At 30.3% G+C, this 24,089-nt stretch overlaps 2 protein-coding genes across 2 annotated transcripts in view; both read left to right on the forward strand.

The window, feature by feature from the left end:
* The window catches only part of LOC126735738 (uncharacterized), a 508,234-nt gene that overhangs the window by 228,034 nt on the left and 256,111 nt on the right, over positions 1-24,089 (forward strand). The gene's annotated exons all lie outside the window — the stretch shown is intronic.
* Positions 1,163-24,074, forward strand: LOC126735236 (putative nuclease HARBI1). The gene is made up of 3 exons (XM_050439185.1): positions 1,163-1,220; positions 2,181-2,670; positions 23,960-24,074. Exons 1-3 carry the CDS (start codon positions 1,163-1,165, stop codon positions 24,072-24,074), a joined length of 663 nt encoding a protein of 220 aa, XP_050295142.1.

Consider the following 24,089-nt stretch of genomic DNA (forward strand, 5'->3'; position numbering starts at 1 on the left):
ATAAAGCTTCAATATCTAGGCCACATATTAAAAAGACAGAAATATACATTTCCTTAACTGATCGTCGAGGGAAAGGTTTTTGAAGAACGGAGACACAAACAAGGCTTGAATTTGCTTGAAGATAACAAACTTCCGATAAGAGATGAACTACAAAATGAAGAAGCAAGGTAGTTATTGACCCCATGATCTTTTTATATTTTTCAAGTTACAGTATTTTTTATCCTTCTATGAAACTTTTACTTTAATAACATGCTAAATCCAAGTTGAGCATACTCTATTTCTAGTTGTAAGAAATGACCGATAAACCGTAGAATTAATACCAGCTTCATTATTAAAGACACAGAAATCTTACCCTATTGGTGATAAGAAGGGAAAAAATATCATATTTAAATAATGTATGTCTTGAAAAAAACTTAAAAAAAAAAAACATTTTTTATTGAATCTTTACAAAATACTTCTGATTGCTATTTTAAAAGAAGCTTTTATGAGTAAGATATTTTTAATAATGCAATTAAATTTTCTTTTAATTTAACTTCTGTTACTAAAATTAATAAAATAATTAATAGTATTAGCACCACTGTTTCAAGGGTGAGTGAAATTAATGCAAAAATGTTAAAGTAGTGCAGTCTATTTTTGGATGTTTTTATCACTCACATAATTAATTCCTGTATAGAATACAATTTTTTTCCCAATCAGTAGAAAATCTCGATAAACTCTTATCAAAAGTAAAAAATCCCCAGAAATTTAGTGACCTGAGAGTAATAAGTATTTTGCCAGTTTTATCAAAAGTTTTTGAAAGGGTGTTATATCGCCAGTTGATGGCATATTGTAATATAAATAAAATTATTCCAGAAAATCAATGTGGGTATAGAAAAGACCTAAGTAGTTGCCCTTGCCACCGTCACTGATCACATAATGGCCTCAATAGATAGGAAATTGTCAACGGCACTTGTTCTTTTAGACTTTTCAAAAGCATTCGATATGGTCAATCAAGTGATCTATCAATATTATCAACCTACTAGCAAAACATAAATATTAAGTATTTCTGAATCAGTCGGTCGAGCTCTCTAAGCAACTCTCCTTTGAACATAACCTTAAACTTAACCCTTTGAAATTTAATGTTATGATATTTGGCCCTAAGAAAGATTTTCTAAAAAGCAATATGGATATTAACCTGGATGGTGTGTCTCCTACTGAGGTTGATAGTGTAAATAATTTGGGTATTGTTTTGAACACTGAATTGAGATTTTGTGAATATGTAAGATTATTAATTCAATTTTATCATTGAAAATTTTATACAATAATCGTCATATTCTTAATTTTCATATTCGCAGGATATTTTGTGAATCTCTGGTCTTATCCAATTTCAATTATTGTGATTTTATTTCTACTTCATGCTTAGACGTCATTCACAAAAACCGAATACAAAAAATACAAAATAGCTGCTCATGGATGGTATTTGGATTACGAAAATATGATCACATTTCTGATACTGGTTGAGGATGGACAGGCGTAGGGAGTTTCATATGGGTAACTTTTTATTCAGGACTCTAGTAAATCCGTCGTTTCTACAAGCCTCTAAATCTTAATTTATAACACACTTCAATATTTACGCCAGAAATATCAGATGCTCTAGTAGGATAACATTGGGTGGAATGCATAAAAATTAGTATATACTAATGTTTCAAGTATGTACTACATTTTTAAAGTTTATACTACACTAATGAAGCATTTACTACTCTCTGTAGCATATACTACTATTTACGCGATACATGTTTACTACAGTTTAAATGAAGTTGGTGTTTGACAAACTTCAGCCCCAGCAATCAAAATGTTTTAGTAAACACTGGCAGTTTTTATGGATGTGCATCGTCAAAAAGTATACAAGCAAAGAAGAAAATACAATAATGATGATTTATATCGAAAATTATTTAGGTAATTACCATAAATTTAATAGATTTTTCTATCCCAATCATCTAATCACGCTTTGGTATTTTAGATTTAACAGAGAAAATGTAGAGTGGCTTGAACATTATTTTCTCCAAGATGATAATGAACCGGTGGAAACAAGGGATGGAGCCCTGTCACCGACTCGGAAAATGGAGGTTTTTTTGAGAAGTTTAGGTGTTTCTAGTAATTTAACTTTGTAATTTGAAAAATGTTAATAACTTTTCTTACAGGAGATCCTGAATTTCAGCAAGGAGTTGGTGTTGATCTAGACGTCAATCAAAGCACTGTTTCCAGAACCTTAGCCACGGTATCTAAAGCAATTTATTCAAAAAGAAACAATTGGATAAAGTTCTCCAACACTAACGAATTGCTTAGAGTTGCTATTAACGAGGGAGCACGTGGTGAGCGAATGCTCAGGGTTATAGGTGTTATTGACTGTACCCATGTAAAAATAACAAAACCATCTATTCACGGTGATGAATACGTGAACAGAAAAGGAGTATGCTCAATAAATGTTCAAGCTACTTGTAATGCCCGAGAAATGTTTACAAGTGTGGATGCATCTTGGCCAGGCTCCGTACACGATGGTCGAATTTGGCGAAACCCCATAGTGCATAGAATTATGTATAATAATGTGCACGAAGCAGCTTTATTAGGTGATGAAGGATATGGTGTTGCCCCGTGGTTATTGACACCATATAAAAATCCAACTACACCAATGCAAGAAAATTATAATTTAATCCATGCAAAGGAACGATGTGTTATAGAGCGCTGCTTTAGTCAGTTAAAACGGCGTTTTCTAATGCTCCGGTATACTTTTTGCCTTAAAACTGAAAACATTCTGGAACATATTGTGAGTGCATTTGTACTTCACAATATAGCTAAATATCTATAAGATCCATACCATGATTCTGATCGAATTGAGATGGAAGTTCAGCATCCCAATGAACTAATTCCAGAGGGTAATCAAGCACAAATTCAAATTCAAGGTACATAGCGCAGAAATTAAGTTGCTGAGTTTTTATTTCGTAATGATAACTAACATACCTAATAATTTAAGTTATTATTATTATTATGATAATTATATACTAAATAGGTAACTTATGAAATGTTCAATAATAAACTAAGTATAAAAAAATAACAACTAAATAAACTAATTATTTCAATTTTAAGTTTGTGACAAAATATCAAACTATAAAAGAAATAAATGGATACTACACCTCATATTATATTTAAATTATGAGTTCATAGGTAGATTTTATATTCCTGTTAATAATCCAACATGTCCCGCCTAATTAAATGTTCAACTAACTGCCCACCAGCTTTGGCAAAATTTACCAATGCAATCGCGGCCCGTTCCTGAGCTTCGGCTGAAGACTGTTGAGCTCGAGAAGCAGAAATTTAGGCTTCGGCTACTTCAATTTGTTTTCCTAGACAGGTCTTTTGTAGTTGAATAAGTGTCTCCTCCTTATCAGCTGCTTTAGAACCTTTAGGTGTCATGTCTTTAACTTGTAAGTCATCTGCGCTGTTTTGGAAGGAAACATCAATCTCATTGCTTACACCGGCCTGACATGCACCTGTTACTCTGTGTAGAACTAGGTTTTCTCCTACATTCCATAAGTCGTAGATTTTTTTTTGCCATTCCGTCAGTACAATTCTTTTATTTCCAGTTTTTTTTCAAGTCAACTTTTCTTAACTTTTGTTTTCATGTTATTAAACTTTTTCAAAATTTGTTTTGTGTCTAGGTTTTTTCCCATTATTTTATTAAAACCAGTTGTTAACTTTTTAAAGCATCTTCTCTTTTGTTTTTAATTTTTGGTGTCATCTTTTTATCAAATAAAATTTAATAACTTTCAAGTAGAGTAACAAATAATACTTGTTCGTTTTTATCTTGTCCTAGCTCTTTTGTTGCATCGGAATCTGAAGAATCACTCAAAGTTAAACCAGTATTATAATCACTGAACTTTTAAAAAGTTTGAATCCGAACCGAATTACACGAACACTCTTAATACTAATAGACGCACTGATAGAAAAACGAGTTTTGACAAGTGTCTTGTCAATTTTGAGAACTTTGACACGCGCTTACTGCGACACTAGTAGATACTTTTCTTTTAAGTAGTAGGTACTTAAGAGAACTCTTCTTCATAAGCGAAGTAGATACTTTTATGTAAAAGCAAATGCTACAAAGTAAATACTTTTTAGCGAAGCATTAGCATCTACTACTTTTTATGAATTCCACCCAATGACTCATCATCGGACTGCTATATTTCAGCACTCATTTACTTTTAATGCCATTAAGCTATACAAGTCATTGCCTATTGAATTAAGAATACTTAATGAAAAATCTTTGAAAGTCAAGTTTAAGCAATATCTATTAAGCCTGTGATATGGATTCTTGTGGAATATGTATTTCCTTTGCTAATTTTTTGTTGTTTTTTTCTTTTTGTTACTAAGGACACAATTTGGAGAAATTTAATGACATTTCTTATATTTACTTTTAAAATTACAGTCTCTCAAAGTCTTTCTATCCAACTTTGGGTTAAGCACAGACCCAATATGCTTTAAGCTTGCTCTATTCGTGTATGTAAGAAGAGATGGATGGGTGTGATTCAATACCACCTTCATTTTCTCTCCGTGGCTTTTAAAATAGCGTTGAGAAATTATTTTGTATTTTGGAATCTTGTAGCTCTTGAGTTGAACCCATGATTCTTCTATATTTTCCAAGTCACAATCTTTTTAAGCCCGAGACCTTGATCACACGCTACATCCAGATTACGTTTGCTCTATTGTTAGCTGTAAGATGTAATAAATTTAACATCACTATTGCTGGAATTATCGTTTTTATCACTGGTGGTATCTAGTTAAATTATCGATATTGAGAACTCGATTTGAAGAAATTCAACCCTACTGTTATGGTGTTCCTTGTAATTCTTTTAGGCAATATTGGGTTAAGCACAAACTCAGTTATGGATGGTTAATGGATTTAACATTACGTCTATTACTGGCAAAATGTAGTAAAAATTAAACCTTACTCTCACGAAATAACGCTTAATTTTAGTAATTTCCAAATATAATTCCAGAAACCTACTAACTGAAAATCAAGTTTCTGTCACTGTTCACGTTTTATTTAATATGGCATAAATTGTCGACATATTCCGACCCTGTTTCATATAGGGATGCGAGATAATTTTGTACCAGCCAATATTAAAACACACATGTTACCAAAATGTGGACCAGGAAAAAAAAACAAGCGGCCTGAAATTGCGTTCGGTTTGAATTTAGTTATCCTTGTGACGCCCTTCGTGATCCGGCCGAACTTCTCCATTTCGCTTAATCTTATTATAAGCTTATCCCGGCTTTTCGTGGTGGGCTTACAACAGATCCAGGCTAAAATAACATCACTAAACTGATCCTAAAAATTCAATATTTTTAAATTAAAAAGAAAAAATATTGAGATATTGGAGCTAAGGAATAAATAGTGAATAATGATTACGGGTATCGTTTTTTGACTCACGGCAAAACTACTGCAATTTTCATAGCGATAGGCCTTGCTTTCGAGAAATAAAATAGGGTTGTTTCACGTTTTACTCAAAACCATAGGGTTATGTGAGAAAATTGCAAATACAAAAATTATAGATTTTTTGTTAGCTACAATTTTCCAAAATATCATTTTTTCTCAAGCAATTATTTTCTGCAAAAAAACAAAGTTTTTCATTAACCCTACCCTTACCTCCCACCCATCCCTCACAACTTACCAGTAAGAAATTGTTTCCAAAAATCCTTATTTTCCAAAAACAAAAGTACGAATACTGGTTTCGTTGTTAATATCTTATATAATAGTTATATATATGTATATTAATAAATATTTAATACAAAAACAGTGCTATTAGATTGGACACTGGATGAGAAACGGTGATTTTTTAAAAGAATTTCTAACTGGGCAAATATTTGGAGTAGGTGGAGGGGTAAGGGTTGTGTTGATAAAGACAATATTTTGCAGAAATATTTATTAAATTTTTAATTTACTAACACTGATTATTTAAATTAAAAATGATTTTATATATAAATATTTAGTATAAAAACAGCGGAATCAGGTTGGATAATATGAACGAAAAACAGTGATTTTTTACAAGAATTTCATCAAATATAAATACTAACAAAAAAACCCTTAAAACACGTATAGGTTATATTTTACAAGTATAAATAAAAAATAGAATTCAACTACAAGTGTAAAACTAGACAATGATACTAACTTACTTAAATGTTATCCTAATATCGACTGTATTTAATGATAGGGATAATGATAAGAAATACCGAATTAAATTCTTAAAAATCGGATTTTCCTCGAGTATAAATACGTTATTAACACACACCAGAACATGACTCTTTTTAGCCTTCATAATTTCCATTTTTTCACATAATCTTCATATTTTAAGGATTAAACCTCTGATTTAAAAAAAAACAATTTGCCTTATCGACTACACTCACCAATTGATTGTCAAAATATTGACTAATCTAAAATATTGATCTTAAATGCAATTTTTACATTCAAGCTGTTACAGAATCTAGCTAAATTTAAGGAGATTGGACCAAAAGAGGACATAGATCTATAAAAGCTTTTATATTTTTATTACGAACTACACTGAAAGTCGTCAATTAATATTTATTTTAAAATTAGTAATATAATCTATTTATTAAGTGGAGTGGAAAACCATTTTTTTACAAATGCATTTTTTAGACAGGAGTTATTAAACAGTTCATTAAAAAGGCAAATTTGTAGAAATGGGGAGAATTGGAAGGGTACTGAGTGACAAGGAATAAATAATTTCTTTATTCCAAGCAACTGCAGTTTGATTTCTACTTTATTGGGCCAGAAATATGTCTGGAATAAATAATTTTTTTATTCAATTTTTTTTCCAAATAACTGCCTGGAATAAATAATTTTCCTAATTTAAGCGACTGCAGTTTGAGTTATATTATCGGTACTGGTAAACGTAAGTCTGCTATTGCATTTCTTAATTAGAACATCTAGAAAAAGAGGAGTACTTTCTAAAGCTAAAAATGACGATGATTTTTTATAGCCTAGAATAGCAGGAAGAAACGCTTGCTAAATTTTCTTAGTTTTGTAAATTCCTCACAGTTAAATATTTCTTTCTTTATTGAAGGCAAACAAGACGTCTTTTCTGACTTTTCTAGATCTTCTAATTAAGAAATCTTAAGCAAAATTATTTTAATAATATATCGTAAGCCCACTAGTACCGATAATGTTATTTAAGCTCCAATTGCCTGAATTAGGGAAATTATTTATCCCAGGCAATCATTTTCAGGCATATTTGAGCCCTTGGAACATGAGTGTTAAACATTTCTTTCCTATAAAGTAGAACTCGAACTTCAATTGCCTGGAATAAGTAAATTATTTATTTCAGGCATATTTAGGGCCTTGGAACATGATTCTTGAACAGTTCTTCCTGTTAAGTAGAAATCAAACCCTAATTGCTTGAAATAAGGAAATTATTTATTCCAGGCACATTTGATCCTTAGTCATACCTTTAATCGAAATTCAAAACTCGATGCAAATAGATTTAATGCATAATCACTTTTGTTTAACAACTGAAAATGCCATCAATAAACTTGGAAATTTTTAACAGACATTTACAAACTACCTAAATTCTTTGTCTGTGGAAAACAAACCATGTTCTAAGTTTAATTTTGGTAATTTTTAAGTTATTTTGTTTATATATGTATATGTATATTTTTCTCTACTATAAGAGACTACAACAGAAATATAGTCAATATATCTGTCCCCCTCGTTCCTCCTTTCCTGCCTCCTATTAGTAAATAATAAGTAAGCTAGGATAATTTAGATTTCTTTTCTTTTCGGTTAGTTATGGATGTAGGGTATGCATGCTATTCTTACAGTTTATAATGCGGTTCGCGACTTTTTTTTTAAATTATAAGTGTAATGTTCAAGGTCTTAACAGCTCCTTCTTCTGACGGTAGCTGAAACATGACCTTTATTTCCTCTTTACAGTTACATGCTGAATTAATACACACTGATGGATTTTTTTTTTTTGTATTTATATTGTAAACTTATTTATATCTATGAGTGAGCATATGTAATATCCTATGAGGAAATATAAACTGTCTATTATTATTATTATTATTATTATTAATATTATTATTATTATTATTATTATTTAATTCGTCGATTCATAGAAGTTTCTTGGAGGAAATAAGGAATAACGTGATGAAAATGTACCAACGCTCAAGTGTTATTAAAATGATAAAAAAAGTTGTTCCAAAGTTTTGGTATATTTAAAAAAAAATAAACTAGATTTTCTTATAGAAATTATTTTACAAATATAACGAAATCACTTAAAAGAGATATAATAAAGATTTTGGTTGACTGACAAAAATAAAATTCTATCTACTTGACGTAGTTAAAAAACGCTTTTCATTCTCTTCTCTCCAAAGAAGATTACCCTATTTTCTAGAAAGAGCAAAGGAGTTATTTCATAATCTTTTTCGATATTATATTTTTTCCCTCTATAAGGCCAACTTTGTATAAAGATTCATTACAATTTGTTTAAAAATCACTAGGGTAATCTATATCGTCACCATTTTTGTTAATAAGTTTAGAAAAAAATATAAATAAATATATGAAAAGGAAAGTCCTTAATTGGCTAGCATGCTTACCAGGGAGCAAAGTTATAGACCGTTAGGTATCAACAATCTTCTTGCCAGCATCAGCAGATTGATATAGAATAAAGAAGTAGCTATTGCACCCTTCCTGGATGTAGATGAATTATTTAACAATGCTAAACAAAACATCTGTAAGTGGGATGTCTAATGTTGAGAGACAATAACCTTCCTATAAGAAGAGATGCTAAAATTCAGGTTGGAGCGATGGTGTTCACTAGAAATGGTTCTTTCTTCTCTTCTGAAGTCGCTACCGGTGTATGGTGAGTTGGACTCAATAAGTTGATGATCTTGTAATCCTAGTCAAGAGAGACAATATTAATTGTATTTATTTAGTCATCAAAGAGGTGCTGACCATTAAACTCAAATGTTGCAAAAATAAAGAAACATTTATCAACTCGTAAAGTAATAGTAAACATTGACCTGAAGAGAAAAAATAGAAGACATTATAACGGCTATAATAAAAGTTGACATTAGGTTATATTGCGAAGGAAGCAAAATATGTTGAGATTACGTTGGATAAAACGTTAAACAGAACTTCGGATCGTAAAAAAAATCATCAAGAACGCAAAAATAGCAATTCTGGAAAATGAACCCAAAACAGAACTTTTGGCTGTATACACATGTCATAAAGCCCATGATAGTCTATGGATCTAAAGTTTGGTGAAAAACCAATCTTCATAAGAGTCCAAACACATCACGAGACACTTAATGCAGATACTGGCATTAAGTGTCAGTAACTTTGAAAGACGCTTCCCATAATAACTCTTTTTTCTTCATGCCAACTCATATAACGGAAGTAAACGAAACACTATGCTCAATTAGAAACAAAAATTCTTCTAAAGAAGGGCTATCAGCAAAATTTTTTCTAAACGTAGCTAATGCAGCATTGTCATTACTAGTCAACTCAATAGATGCACCTTAGACATCAGGAGTATTTCTAGCCTGCTTGAAATTTGTGGTAAAAGGTAATCCTCATCTACAAAAATGAAAATCCTGATAAGTCTGCAAATTTTAGACCCATTTCATTAATATTATTGAAATTGGTGGATTCTGTTAGCTATGAGGTTCTACTGCGGAAGCTCCTATGTCTTCAGGAGCATAGCACAATCTTGTTTTACCTCCTGAAGTTCGGCATCAACGTGTGTTTATTGGTTCTGTTTAATCAGGGTATGACTCAGTAAATTAGGGAGTCCCACAAGGAACTCTCTCCGTCTTAGGTCAAGCAACTGTCTTAGCAAACCTTGACATTTAGGGAAAATTTACTATATTTATTGACGATTTTATGGTACAGCTTAGACAGCAAGTCTCTACACTCTTCTCTGCAAACAGATTTACAGTAATTAATGATCTGGTTTGATTCGAATCCTCTGGCATTAAATGCACACAAAACTAAGGTTATGAGCTTAAAAAGCTCCCTAGAGAGAGTATCTCTGGGGATATTACCATCAAGTGGCATGGCACCAGCAGGTTCTTTGGATTAAATATAGATGAAAATATTACTTTTGGAGAGCATATTGTTGCTGTTGCTAAAGCGATATCTTTCCGGATCAGGCTGTTTTGCGGTAATCTATTTAGTTTGCTTTGATTAATTTGCATATTAGGTATCGTATTTATTTCTGGCGATATGCTAGCCACTATCATATTCACTCAATTTTAATTTTGCCAAAACGGATTTTCCGGTATATTTCCAGGGCAAAACCCAGAGAGTCCAGTAGACCTTTGTTCATCAAAGAGAGTGTTTTTGTCACGAGTATCTACATACTGGAACATCTCATACAAACATCGTCATTAATTGATGGCAGAAAATCCCAGGTACATCACATGTCAAGTGAACAACTTGCATCTGCCTATTCCTATATCTACATTCACGCAAAAATCTATCATCTATGAAGGCATAAAGGTATTTAATCACCTACCATGCAACATTAAAAAGGCAATAAATATATTTAGACAGTAAATGCCTTTACTCTTAGTCGGGAAGACATATTCATTCTTTATTGGAATTTTATTTTAAAGATTTATTTTAATTATACGTTTTCATGTGCATATTATATATTTATTTTTATTTTTTTACAATTTAATATGTGAGTTGATTTGCGGACAAAAAATTTAATAAAAATGTTTGTATATTCTCTTATTTTGTACACTTATTTGTAGAGTAATTTCTGTTTTATTAATTGTAGAGAATGCAGGTATTTTTAATAGCTTTGTGAATAACAATTTATTGTTTTAAATAAATAAATCACATTTTGATTTTGACTTTAAAGACTGCCTACTAACTACGGCTGTCTTTAAAATAACACTGATAGTTCCACTTCGAAGGAAAGGTCTTGAGCACAACATTAGGCTGTATCATGCATCAAATAGCAACATTTCTATTTTAAGTGAATTAAAAATAAAAGCCAGAATATCATCAATCTGCTTACAATGTTTTTTTGTAAGAAGAAGTCCATTCGTGAAGAGGAATGTCTATAATATAGCGGGTTGGGAAGGGCAAGAAGACTTTTCTGCACAAATGAAAATACTAATCTTTATGTCAAGAATTATGCATTTCGATGAGTGCACTTATCATCATTAGACTCTTACACTACATAGCTGTGATGTTTAAATGAAAAACAATTATTGTTTCGTCATCAGTAATAATGATAATAAAGATGAGTGAACTCATCAAAATGCATAACTCTTGACAAAAAGATTGGTATTTTCATTTGTGGAGAAAAGTCTTTCCACCCTTCCCAACCCGCTATGCTTGAAATGTATTCTTTAGTTTCTTGTTCATAAAGCCCGCTGAGACGTAGGTAATTTAGAGAGACTTATTATATCTGGGAATGTTCTGGGTAAAAGAGCAAGAGGTAAATTACCAACTAGGTGGACCTATCAAGTACAACAAAATACGATCCTTAATTCTATCACGCTTTTCGAGATACAGAGGACCGAATAAAATGGAAACAACCATGTGAAAAATCACGACCATCAGCAACGACGAGGCGGCTATCACAGGATAGTACATCACAGGCTAAAAACAGAATAAGTTTACTCTAATTTTACCTATAAAAAATAATAGATGAATGGTGGAGTTAATACTACCTTTATTAATAGCATTATCATCTTCATCACATCTGAATCATGCTCTTATGGGAGTTTTTATAGTTTTTTTATACTATAATGTCTCGAAGCCCTTCTACCAAATTGATATTTAATATTACTTGCAGTACTGGCATACTGAAAACAGAATTAAGTAAACGTTATACCATTTTAATATGTTTTTTAATAGTTTTCTTAATGCTTGTTATTAGGATGTTGATATGCTTTAAAAAGAACTGACACATCATTACTTCAAATATTAAAGATTATTTATTAATGCATTAATATGCAAAAATGCAAAAAACGACTTAATTTTACTAATTTTCAAATATAATTCCCGAAATCCACCTACTGGAAATTAAGTTTCTTCACGGTGAAATGTTTTATTTAATATGGCATAAATTCTCCACATAATTTGATCCTGTTTCATAGAGGGATACCAGATAATTTTGTACCAGCCAATATTAAAACATACATGTTACCAAAATGTGGACCAGAAAAAAAACTTTTATAATTAATTTTTTATTTAATTTTTCACAAATTTATAAGTAAAGTATATATTTTTAATAGCTTTGTGAACAACAATTTATTGTTTTAAACAAATTAATCACATTTTGACTTTGACTTTAGCATTTAAAGACTGTCCTGCCTAGTAACTACGACTGAACGATACTGACAGTTCCACTTCGAACGAGGAGAGATGTTGAGCAATACATTAAGCGGTATTATGCATGAAATGGCAATTTAACTCTTACTGACGTCAGTATGGTGCCAACAGAGCTGCTGGGCAATATGTGCAGCAGTCAGATTTTAAGAATGCACTCTTATATATTGCTAAAAAAGATAGTATACCCCAGACTCTTCATGGTCATCATACTTGACCAGGAAAGATCGCAACATAGCAAAATATTGCTGGAAGTAGCTGACTAGAGATTCAAAATCGTATGCATGAGCAAGGGTCGAGCCATTAACAATCAGCCTTTGGAAATACGCGACGATAATTCATACGGAAATTTACGCTATGGAAATTTGTGCAAGATAACTAGCATAACAGCAACTAAAACATAAGAAATATCATACCTACTCAGACAGTGGGTAGGTATGATAAAGCTCTAATAAAGCCGAATGGCAATAAAGCCCTAAGTAGGATATAGAGGGTAACATATTCTCCTTAATATGGATACGCCGGACTTAAAGGAAATGAGAATGTAGGTAGGCTAGCAAAGTCAAAAGATACCTTATAGTTCAAGAATTAGCTTTAGTAATAGAATACAATGCAGCAACATACTGGTGCAAATTACCAGAGCGGAATATAAATCCAAACAATAGATTACTAGGATCTAGAATAGATTGCTAGGTCGTAATCATGCCAAATTTTTCGTACTTATTAAATAAGAACCTGTTTAAAAGTGTGGATGTTATTCGCTCCAAAACAAGACATACTATGCAAGAAATTGGTCTGGAAAATAAAGAACGATGGTGGATATTCTATGTGGCTACTTTATGTATAGAGAAAATCAGCCAGCTCATCTAATAATGTAGGGGGATTTAAATAGGCGTGAGCCACAATAGACCACTGAGTAGCAATTAGCGATGGAGGACTATCAATCGGCTACTCACATTAAACCTAATCTAACATACAATATTTTAATATTTACGATGTTAGTTGAACATCACATTATTTTTTCAAAACCTGAGCTTCAACTGCTTGGACTTTTTTTAAATATATTTTTTATCCTCCAAAAAATTTGCTATCAAGATTAAAGAAATTAGATTAAGATATTTTTAATGCTTAAGAGATATAAAAATTACTTTAACTGGTTGAAACATACTGCAAATACTATTGGCTTGAATTTTTTTTAAATGTGTTAAATTGCATTCTTTTTCTTTTTCTAAAACTAGATCATCTGTTAAAAAGAGAGAGAGAATGAGGGCAAAAAAATGACATATTATAATCTAAGAATAACCTGTTTAAAGGCAGGAGATGACATCTATAAATTTTAAAATAATTTTACCAGGTACCCGTTGAAATTGCAGATTTAATTTGCATTCCTTATAGAGGTAGTTAATGTGTAAAAAAGTAGATTTTTTTTTATGAACCATAGCTAAAAACTTACTTACTTTAGCTCTAGACTCTAGTGATTACTTCCAACTCCTAAAAATTCTAGCTTCTGATTTGCTTACATCAATAATTAATCTCTTAATGGATTGAAAGTTTCGCAACAGCAATCGGTAGAGAATCCTCAAAGGAAAAATATATCCGAACTTATTAAAAATAATTGGAATTGCCTTTCCGCGCGTCCTCTCTGCAGACGAAATATATTTTATATTCTTCTGTGAAAACCGTCCAAATCGGATCTGGGAATATCAGCACGTTTTAATTTTCCAGGTTAAATCAGATTTCGCTTTATAAAGAATTATTTCGTGCCAATTTTATTTATATTTTATGAAAACAATAGACACGTTTCGAGCGAGGCGTTCCAGATAAAACTTTAATTGCATTTATTTGAAATCCTGTTTAGTTATTTTTTGAATTGGCCGGGGTTTTGGGGCTTTTTTTAATTAAATATCGAGTTGGGATTGGCTATTCAATGGGGTAAAAAAACAGTACGAGTTTTTTGTTCTTATTTTAATATTAGCCCTAAATTAATTTATTTATAAAAGACCCGAAACAGTAATTTTGACTTCACTAGTATTGAAGCCTACAAAATAGGATTTTTTTTTAATTAAATTATGTATAAATAAATATTTAATATTATGTTATAGACAATTAGATATTTTTCTCGATTTACAAGAAGATGCACATAAATCACCTCGACAAGTTGCTACAGATCAGTCTAGTAAATCAGGTTAGTAAATCATGGGTTCTAAAATATTTGCATAGGAATAAATGGCATCCATATAAAATTAATTTAATTCAGGAGCTTATTGAAAATTATCACATCCGCCGAATAGAATTTTGCGAAATAATGATGAATGAATGTAATGCAAACCCACAATTTCATGTAAGATTGTTTTTTCCGACGAGGCAAGTTTTTTTTTTAAACGGTTCCGTAAATGGGCAAAATGTTCGTTATTAGGCACCAGAAAATCCACACTGGAGTATGGAAAGTCACATACAATTTCCCAAAAAGTTAAGCGTATGGGCAGGAATTGTGGACACGTCAAATGTACCCACATTTGATTTTATTTAGGGCACACTTACCTCTTAAAAATATTTAGAGTTGCTTCAAAATCAGATAGTACCTAGTTTAATTACACTTTATCCAAATGGTAAAAACTCATTTATACCGGCAGATTCGATATGGTTCCAACAGGATGGCGCCCCCGCACACTATTCGCGAATGGTATGAGATTACCTTACCAACATTTTCTTAAATAGATAGATTGGAAGGAAGGGTTTTATTTAATGGCCAGCAAAGTCGCCAGATTTAACACCATTGGATTTTTATCTATGGGGTTATCTAAAATCTACAGTTTATTTTAATAAACCCGAATAGATTAAATAGAATTAGAGCCGAAATACAACAAATCCGGCATCAAACCTTAAGTAAAGTATTACAAGAATTTAAATATCGACTTGGTTACTATCAGGAAGTTAATGGTCAACAATTTGAACATTTATTTGAATTTTTTTGTTTTGTTTTTTTTTATAAACTTTTCCAAAAATTCATGGTTATTTTAAAAAAATTTAATGGCAAATTTCTTAATAAATATTAAGATTAGGTATATGACATGGTATACAAAATATACTTAAAATTTTATACAAAATTAAAAAATAAAATAAAAAATTGGTGTTTTCATTTAAAAAAATTAAGTTGATAGTCGTAGCTCATTTTTCGTCCCACGTCCATCGCGCGTCCTCACTGTATATATATCCAATTTTTCGTCATACAATCTTTGTATTTGGATGTATTTATGCTAGGATGAAAGAGGGTGACAAACCCATTAAAATACTTAGTGTGTACCACTGTCAGGATATTCTTAGGGAGCTTAAACAGTAATAATTTGCTTCTACAGGTGCAAAAACAAAATTGTAGTTACTAAACATTAAATTACTTAAAATATTCTATGCGATGATGTTTCTGAATATAAACCTGATTATTATGATTATTTAACTAATATTACTATATTTAATAAACCACAATGTGATCTTAATATTATTCATATCAATGTACGTAGTATCTGTAAAAACTTTAATAACTTTACAACATATCTTCAATTCCTTAATAAAGACTTTGACATAATTGGTTTATCAGAAACTAATAATATTAAGCATAAAACACAAAATTTAAATACGAGGGCGGGTCAATAAGTCCGTGACTTTTTTAATTTCCCGCCCTTTAATAAAAATTGCAACTCTGCTCCTGTCAACAGAGAACTGTCAGTTGACGCCTGTCAAAATTTGAACAAGCTGCGTCATTTAGTTTGTGTTTGACAGCTGTTGATAGCAGACTACCACTCGTTTTGAGAAGAAAATGGAAAAAAGTGAATTTCGTGTGCTCATTAAGCATTATTTATTACGGAAAAAAACCATCACTCAAACCAAGGCTAAGCTTGATAAATATTATGGGGACTCTGCACCATCCATTTCCACGATAAAGAAGTGGTTTACTGAATTTCGATGTTTCCGTACAAGCACGGAAGATGCCGAACGTTCTGGACGCCCAGTCGAGGTCTCTACATCCAAAACAATCGAAAAAATTCACGATATGGTTTTAGCCGATTGGAGATTGAAAGTGAGAGAGATTGTGGAAGCCATAGGCATCTCACATGGTTCAGTAGTTTCAATTTTGAATGATCATTTGGGTATGAGAAAGCTTTCCGCAAGATGGGTGCCGCGTTTGCTCACAATCGACCACAAACGCAACCGTGTGACAATTTCCCAGAAGTGTTTGGCGTTATTCAACCGCAATATGGACGAATTTTTGCGTCGTTTCGTCACCGTGGACGAAACGTGGATCCACCATAACACGCCGGAGACTAAACAGCAGTTAAAACAGTGGATTTCTCGGGGTGAATCGGCGCCCAAGAAGGCAAAGGTGGGTTTGTCAGCCAATAAAGTCATGGCGACCGTTTTTTAGGATGCACGCGGTATAATCCACATTGACTATCTTCAACAGGGGAAAACAATCAATGGAGAATATTATACCAACTTATTGGATAGATTCAATGAGGAACTGAAAGAAAAAAGACCACATTTGGCCAAAAAAAATTTCTTTTCCACCAGGACAATGCAAGGGTCCACACATGTACAATTTCCATGGCAAAAATCCATGAATTAGGTTACGAATTACTTCCTCATCTGCCCTATTCTCCAGATTTAGCCCCCAGTGACTATTTCCTATTCCCAAACTAAAAGAAATGGCTCGGCGGAAAGAGATTTGACTCCAAAGACGAAATCATCTCTCAAACAAATGCCTATTTTGATGACCTCGACAAATCATATTTTTCCGAGAGGATAAAAAAATTGGAGAAACGTTGGACTAAGTATATAGAACTCAAAGGAGACTATGTTGAAAAATAAAATAACTTTTTATATAAAAACCTGTCTTTTATCCAAAAAGTCACGGACTTATTGACCCGCCCTCGTATTCCAGGATATCAACTTTGCTATAATGAAAGTTGTGTTAGTAAGTGTGATGGGTTTATTTTTTACATAAAAAGTGAGTTTTTTGTTAGTGCTGAAATGAAAAAGGTAAATGATTGTAATTTTTTAAGGGCTGTGTTGGTTAAAAATAGTATTAATATTGGTATTACTGGCTTTTATCGTTGTCATAATATAGAAAAATTAGATTTTCTATCGAGCTCGGAGAATTATCTTCATAGCCATAGACAAATATGTGCAATAGAAATTTTCTGTGGTGATATTAATTTAAATCTCTTAAATAAAAGGTGTAATATTATTAATAATTATTTAAACTTAATGTTATCAAAAGGGTTTTTGAGTAAAATTAATGTTGGTACTAGGGAGTAGGGTGATTGTCTAACTTGTCTTGATCACATTTTAATCAGGTCAAAACTCACCTCCGAAGCTGTTGTTTTAAGAGGAGGGTACTCAGACCATTTCCCTACTTTGTTGAATATTCCTCTGTTAAGTAGTAATAATATTGGTTCTAGACTAATTAAACATTTGGATAAGTCTCAACTTAGACTAAGACTTAATTTAGAAGACTGGCAGGATGTTTTGAGTGACAAAAACCCAAATGTTTGTGCTTCAAATTTTATTAACAAAATAACTAACATATTAAATTATGTAGTTCTGAGAAGTATGCCAAATGCAAGCACAGAATTTTAAAACCTTTGGTAACAAGGGGCATTTTGAATTCAATAAGAAGACGGGATTATTTAAAGAAATGTTTATCATTATTAAATCCTTTAAATATTAATTATAAAACCCAATTTATAGAATATCGAAAAATGCTTACTGTGTGTTAAATGTTGCTAGAGCTTCTTATTTTAAAGGCCTCTTTTCCTCTCACTCAGGGGATCCTAGGTTGACCTGGCAGACTATCAAAAAATGTACAAATGAAGACTTTTCTGGTGGCAATCATGACATTAAACATATTAAAAGTAAAGCTGGCCATTCTCTTACTACTGATCCATTAATTACTGTTTAACATGGTTAACAAAATAAATAATTCTAATGACTACAACTTTCCTAGTATAAAGGCCAACAATAACTTCTTTTTAAATCCTATTCTGCTTAGTGATCTTATAAAAAATATTAATTCATTTAAGTACAAAACCTCTAGCCCTATTGATAATATTTCTAATGACTAAATTATAAACCTCTCTTAAAGCCTTTGACTTATTTAATGAACCAAATTTTTTCATCTGGCATTTATCCTGATATTCTTAAAAAAACAATTATTATCCCCCTTTTCAAGGCTCGTAGTAGAGAAGAACCGTTTAATTATAGACCAATTGCTCTTACTAGTTCAGTTAGTAAATTAATTGAAAAATGCCTAAAATTACGACTCACTCAATTTATAAATAATTATCATTTGTTATTTAATGAGTAGTATGGCTTTAGGGAAAAATGCAGTATAGAGGATGCACTTATAAAAGTAACCAACCACATTGTCTCTGGTTTAAACTCGGATATGAAATGCATGACAATTTTTATTGATTTAGCCAAAGCCTTTGACGCTGTGTCTCACCATATTTTGCTTAAACGTCTAGGTGATCTGGGTATAATTGGATTACCATATCAATTATTAAAATCATTTTTAGAAAATAGGCAACAGCAGGTAAAAATTAATTAAACAGTGAGTTCTGGACGTGCAGTGGAGTATGGTGTGCCTCAGGGTACTGTGCTTGGGGGTCTTTTATTTACACTGTACATCAATGGTCTTCAGTTATCCCAAAAGATAGTGTGGTATGTTTTGCTGATGACACCTAATAATTGATGATAGCAGTTGGGAGGGAGTTAAAAAAAACTGAGTCATTAATATCAAGGGTAAAAAATTGGTTTGATTTCAGTCTGCTAACTTTAAATACCGACAAAACAAAGTTTATGTATTATGCCAAAAATAATTCTAGTCTGCCAGGTTACACTACATTAAGAATTCATAACTTTGATTGCCAAAATTACAATTTTTGCCAGTGTAACACTAAAATTAATTGTGTCAATAGTGTAAAATATTTGGGAGTATTTTTTGACAACTTGCTACAATGGAATGTACATATTAATTACATAATTGGTAAAATACGTAAGTTGTTGTATAAGTTTTACATATTAAGGCATTCTTTGTTAAAAAAGACAATCTTGTCATTGTATAAAATTTTAGCGGAGTCCTTTGTGTTGAGTACCTTTGGCAACCAGGTTTCAAAGTAACAATCGTCTATCCTTTCCTAAAATAAATTTTACTTTCACTAAAAGATCGTTAATTTATACTGCTCCAAAAATTTACAATATGATACCTCTTGATTTGAGAAATAAACCTTATGCCAGGATCAAGTATAGAATAAAATATTAATATTAAGCAATTGTTTGGTTAATGTAAATTGTTACTAACTTGTAATCAATATTGTTATTTCGAAATAAACATTATTATTATTATTACCATTATTTGTGTTGATTTTCTGTAAGATTTTTCACCTATATTCCTTCCTTCCAAGTCCTCCTGGGTCTTCTTTACTTTTTTCGACTCGGTGTTATCCATTCCAATGTTTTTTTTTGGCAAATTCATATCTGGCATTCTCTAGATGTATTAATACCATATTATTACTAGTAGTTCCTTTCATGCGATTTCCGATATTATCTGTATTCAGCGTTTTACCTCTTCATGTAAACTTTCATAAAATTTTGAATTTTCATTTTTAATTTAGGGAAAATAAAAAGACTAAATTTAAAAATCTCATTTGACTGTTTTCTTTAATTTAACCTGAATTATTAATTTAAAATATATAGTAAAGTATAAAATAAAATTTTAAAAACAATTATTAATTAAAATTAAAATATTTACATCGACATAAAGTTTTAAATTATTCGAACCTTAGAAAAGTTACTGTAACTAAAATAGTAAATTTTAATTTACTTTTTACTATACAGAGGACATATTTCTAAAAATTAAATCCTTTTAAATGAAATGTTTTATTTAATATTGTTTTTTTTATAAGCTCAATAGCTTTTTAGACAAAAATACAATATGGTGATGTAATTTGACTATAAGTTGAAATTTTTCTTAAGGATTTTTAGCGGTATTATGGAATCATGTAATTTTTATATTTTTCTTACCAAGTCTTTTCAGATTATTTCTAAGATGTTTTAAATATTCTAAATAAATGGCCTGATATTATTCTTAGTATTTTTTTGCAAATATTAATGCCATAGTTTCATTTCTCTATGCTCTCAAATCTGGCTTAATAGCAAGCTCTTTGTACTTCTCCCAGCCCCTTAATAATAAACTAGGGCTCGTCTAGTACAAAAGACATTGACCTGTTAAGTAGGATATACGTTAACAGCCTTAAGCATGAAGCCTTGTTGAATATGAATGAAAGGCATTGTTAATCGATGCAAAGGCGTCCGTGTCTAGCACCTTTATTGCCAAGAAATTGTAACATACATGCTTCTAAAATTAACCCCAGTACTACGAAGGGGTGAATAAATTATTTCCGTTTAAGTTTCATCCGTAGGTAAGGTCGCAAGTTTACTTAGAGGCCTGTAATATTTATTTACCCATCCATCTTCATTTTTTACCATAAAATATACATTTTTATGAGCAATATCAAGCCCAAAACTCCCTTAAAAATCTCACCCCGAAGGCGATCGTAAAATTGATGTAGATGCAATATTCCTAACAAGGCTATAAGGCAAAGCTTAGCCATGTAAATGTAAACCCTTAGGCATAAGGTAATTTTATGTCTGCCACGTCTTCTTGCCGTTTAAAGGGAGCTAACGGTCCAAATCGACAGCTTTCGCCCCTTAAAGTGCAAAAACGGTGTCAGTGACAATGAAGGGATAAAGAAAGTTGATTGGGGTCGACTCGTTTTCGGTTTGCTAAAGAAGCCCAATCATCGACGGAACAGTTAAAGTTTTGCAATAAGCCTGATTATGTCGCTTCTTGGCAATAAGGCCTGAGTGTTGGGCTCTTGGAAAATTGCTGAAACATGCCGAGAGTCATCAGCACTTAAAGAAATACTTAGAAATAAATGCTAATATAAAAATAAATGTTTAATGCTTATAACAGATATTTCAAAATCAGTAAAAAGTTACTTAAAATATTTTATGGTAATTCCTGGAATTTTTTACCTTAATTTTCGCCGAATATTTCTTAATGCCTTGCCGATAAAATCCTTAAAATATATTTGAGTATATAGAAAATCAAACTTGATAACTTAAATCAGGTCAAAAGCCTCTTGAGAGAGTTTAATTTAAGTAGAGAATAGTGAGTTTGCCTTTTATATTTTATTTTTATATATTTTGCTCTTTTTGTCATAATTTTAGTATTGTTTTATTTTATGCTTTTAACCTTAGAATAAATTAAATTTTAAGATTTTTCCATACAAGCATAATATAATTTAGCCTTAATTCTAGCCGTATTTTATTTAACTCTATACTTTGTTAGCAATATTTTATTATATTTAAATTTTATTTTCATTTTATAGATCTAGTGTAGTTTTATGTTTATGTCTATTATGTATCATACTAAAAGCACATTATTTCTATCTTCTTAAACATTAACAAGTGATACTTTCATACATATTTGTCTAACCTCCGAGACCTATTTGTCATGATTTTACTTTTTTTTTTATTTTATAATATCGTTGTAGCAGTAATATGCTAAACAAATACATAATTATTCAAGAATAGATTATAGATTATAAAAACTATAAAATTAGGAAAAAAAAAATCTTTAAATTCTATTATATTTAAATTTTAAATTATTCGAAAATAAAATAATGTCTTTTGATACTTATTTAAAATTTGCCACTATTTTTAATTAATATTATTTTACCATTTTTATCTTTTTTTAAATTTCTTGCTTAAATTAATTTATATAAGTTTTCTTTTGCTTTTCAAAAACCCTTATAAAATTCACAAAATAAAAACAAAATTGCGTATTTATGAATATGTACAGTATAATAATAAAAATGAAATATTTCAGTATTTTTAAAAAATTTTTTTGTTAATGACTTTTGTATTAAGTTTTATTTTATTCGAATATTTTATCTATAATTTTAAACATAAACTCATTAAAAAGACTATTTTCTTTTTAAAATTAAATATTTTTTGTATTAAAATTACTAGATTCAAATGAAGACATAAATTTATATTTTTACATTCATATCTAAAAACTCATATATTTAAAATATAATTTTGCACACCTATATTATCAATATTTTTAATTAAGATTCAATAAATATGCGGATATAAATAAATAATCAATGTATCCATAAGTTTTAAAAATTGAGGTAATAAATATGCAATATTAATTAAACTGATTAAAAAAATGTTTTATTTTAGTTTTTATTAAAATAAAAACAAAATTGTATATTTATGAATATGTGCAGTATATAAATAAAAAAATTATAAAAATGAAATGTTTCAATATTTTTCTAAATTTTTTGCTAATGACTTTTGTTTTAAGTTTTATTTATTCGAATATTTTATCTCTAATTTCAAACATAAATTCATTAAAAAGACTATTTCCTTTTTAAAATTAAATATTTTTTTATTAAAATCACTAGATTCAAATAAAGACTATTCATAAATTTATAGTTTTACATTCATATCTAAAAACTCATATATTTAAAATATAATTTTGCACACCTACAATACCAATATTCTTAATTAGGATTCAATAAACATGCGGGTATAAATAAATAATCGATGTACCTATAACTTTTAAAAATTGTAAAGGCTTTTCTTTGGTATTTATTGCTTCTCAGCTACTTAAAAGTATTATTTATAGTAATATAGTAAGTTATATATAAGAATAGCTATTAAGCTAAATATCGCATATTTCTCTTTTTTTTATATACTTGTTATATTTTGCTGGAAATAAAGACGTTTATTATTATTATTATTATATTTTTAAATAATAACATACAATTTGCTCTGTAAGTATTAAAAAAAAACAATTAAAAAAAAATCATTGAGGTAATAAATATGCAATATTAATTAAACTGATTAAAAAAATGTTTTATTTTAGTTTTTGCTAGAATCACCAGATTTGAAATTATTTGGAAATAATATTAAATATATATTTTTTTAACTTAATTTTTAAATATTTTAATATATCTACCTTTTTTTTATTAAAAATACTAAAAAAACTATTTATAAATATAATTAAAATTTAATTTTTCTTAAATAATAATAATAATAATAATAATAATAATTTCAATACACCATTTGTTGGAAACGAGAAAATCCAAAAGTAGAAGAAGAAAACACTGCTTAGGATATATGTCAATTACTCATCGACATTATATCCAACTACTGGTTGATCCCGTGACAATTGCTTTTCGAAAGGGAAGAAACTGCCTTAAATATATAATAAATAGCAAAACCATAAACGACGATAAATACAAATATGACTGTCGAACATCAGAATCTATCAAGCATTTCATGGGAGGATGCCAAATCTTTGTCACCATGGACTACAAAGGACCATCATGATGCAGTTACAAACATTGTCCATCGAGAACTATCAATTCCACTTCAATTATTGCAAATAAAGAAAGAGCCATACTATACATATAAATATACTTCTAGATCCATTCCAGAAAACGACCGATTGGGACTATACACTGCTTACAGTCAACCATTACCGACCAGACCCGTAGATTGTACTCGTAGACAAACAGAACAAGAAAACGACGTTTATTGAAGTCAGCATTCCCAA

Source organism: Anthonomus grandis, chromosome 4 (genome assembly GCF_022605725.1).
Source record: "Anthonomus grandis grandis chromosome 4, icAntGran1.3, whole genome shotgun sequence".
Lineage (NCBI taxonomy): Eukaryota > Metazoa > Arthropoda > Insecta > Coleoptera > Curculionidae > Anthonomus > Anthonomus grandis.

Bases quoted from the DNA above. Each gene is read 5' to 3' on its own strand.
- LOC126735236 (XM_050439185.1), top strand. From the start codon at position 1,163: ATGGATATTAACCTGGATGGTGTGTCTCCTACTGAGGTTGATAGTGTA. The intron at 1,221-2,180 runs GTATTGTTTTGA...CTTTTCTTACAG, and splicing joins TGATAGTGTAAATAATTTGG to GAGATCCTGAATTTCAGCAA. The intron at 2,671-23,959 runs GCAAGAAAATTA...ATATACTTCTAG, and splicing joins AAAAATCCAACTACACCAAT to ATCCATTCCAGAAAACGACC.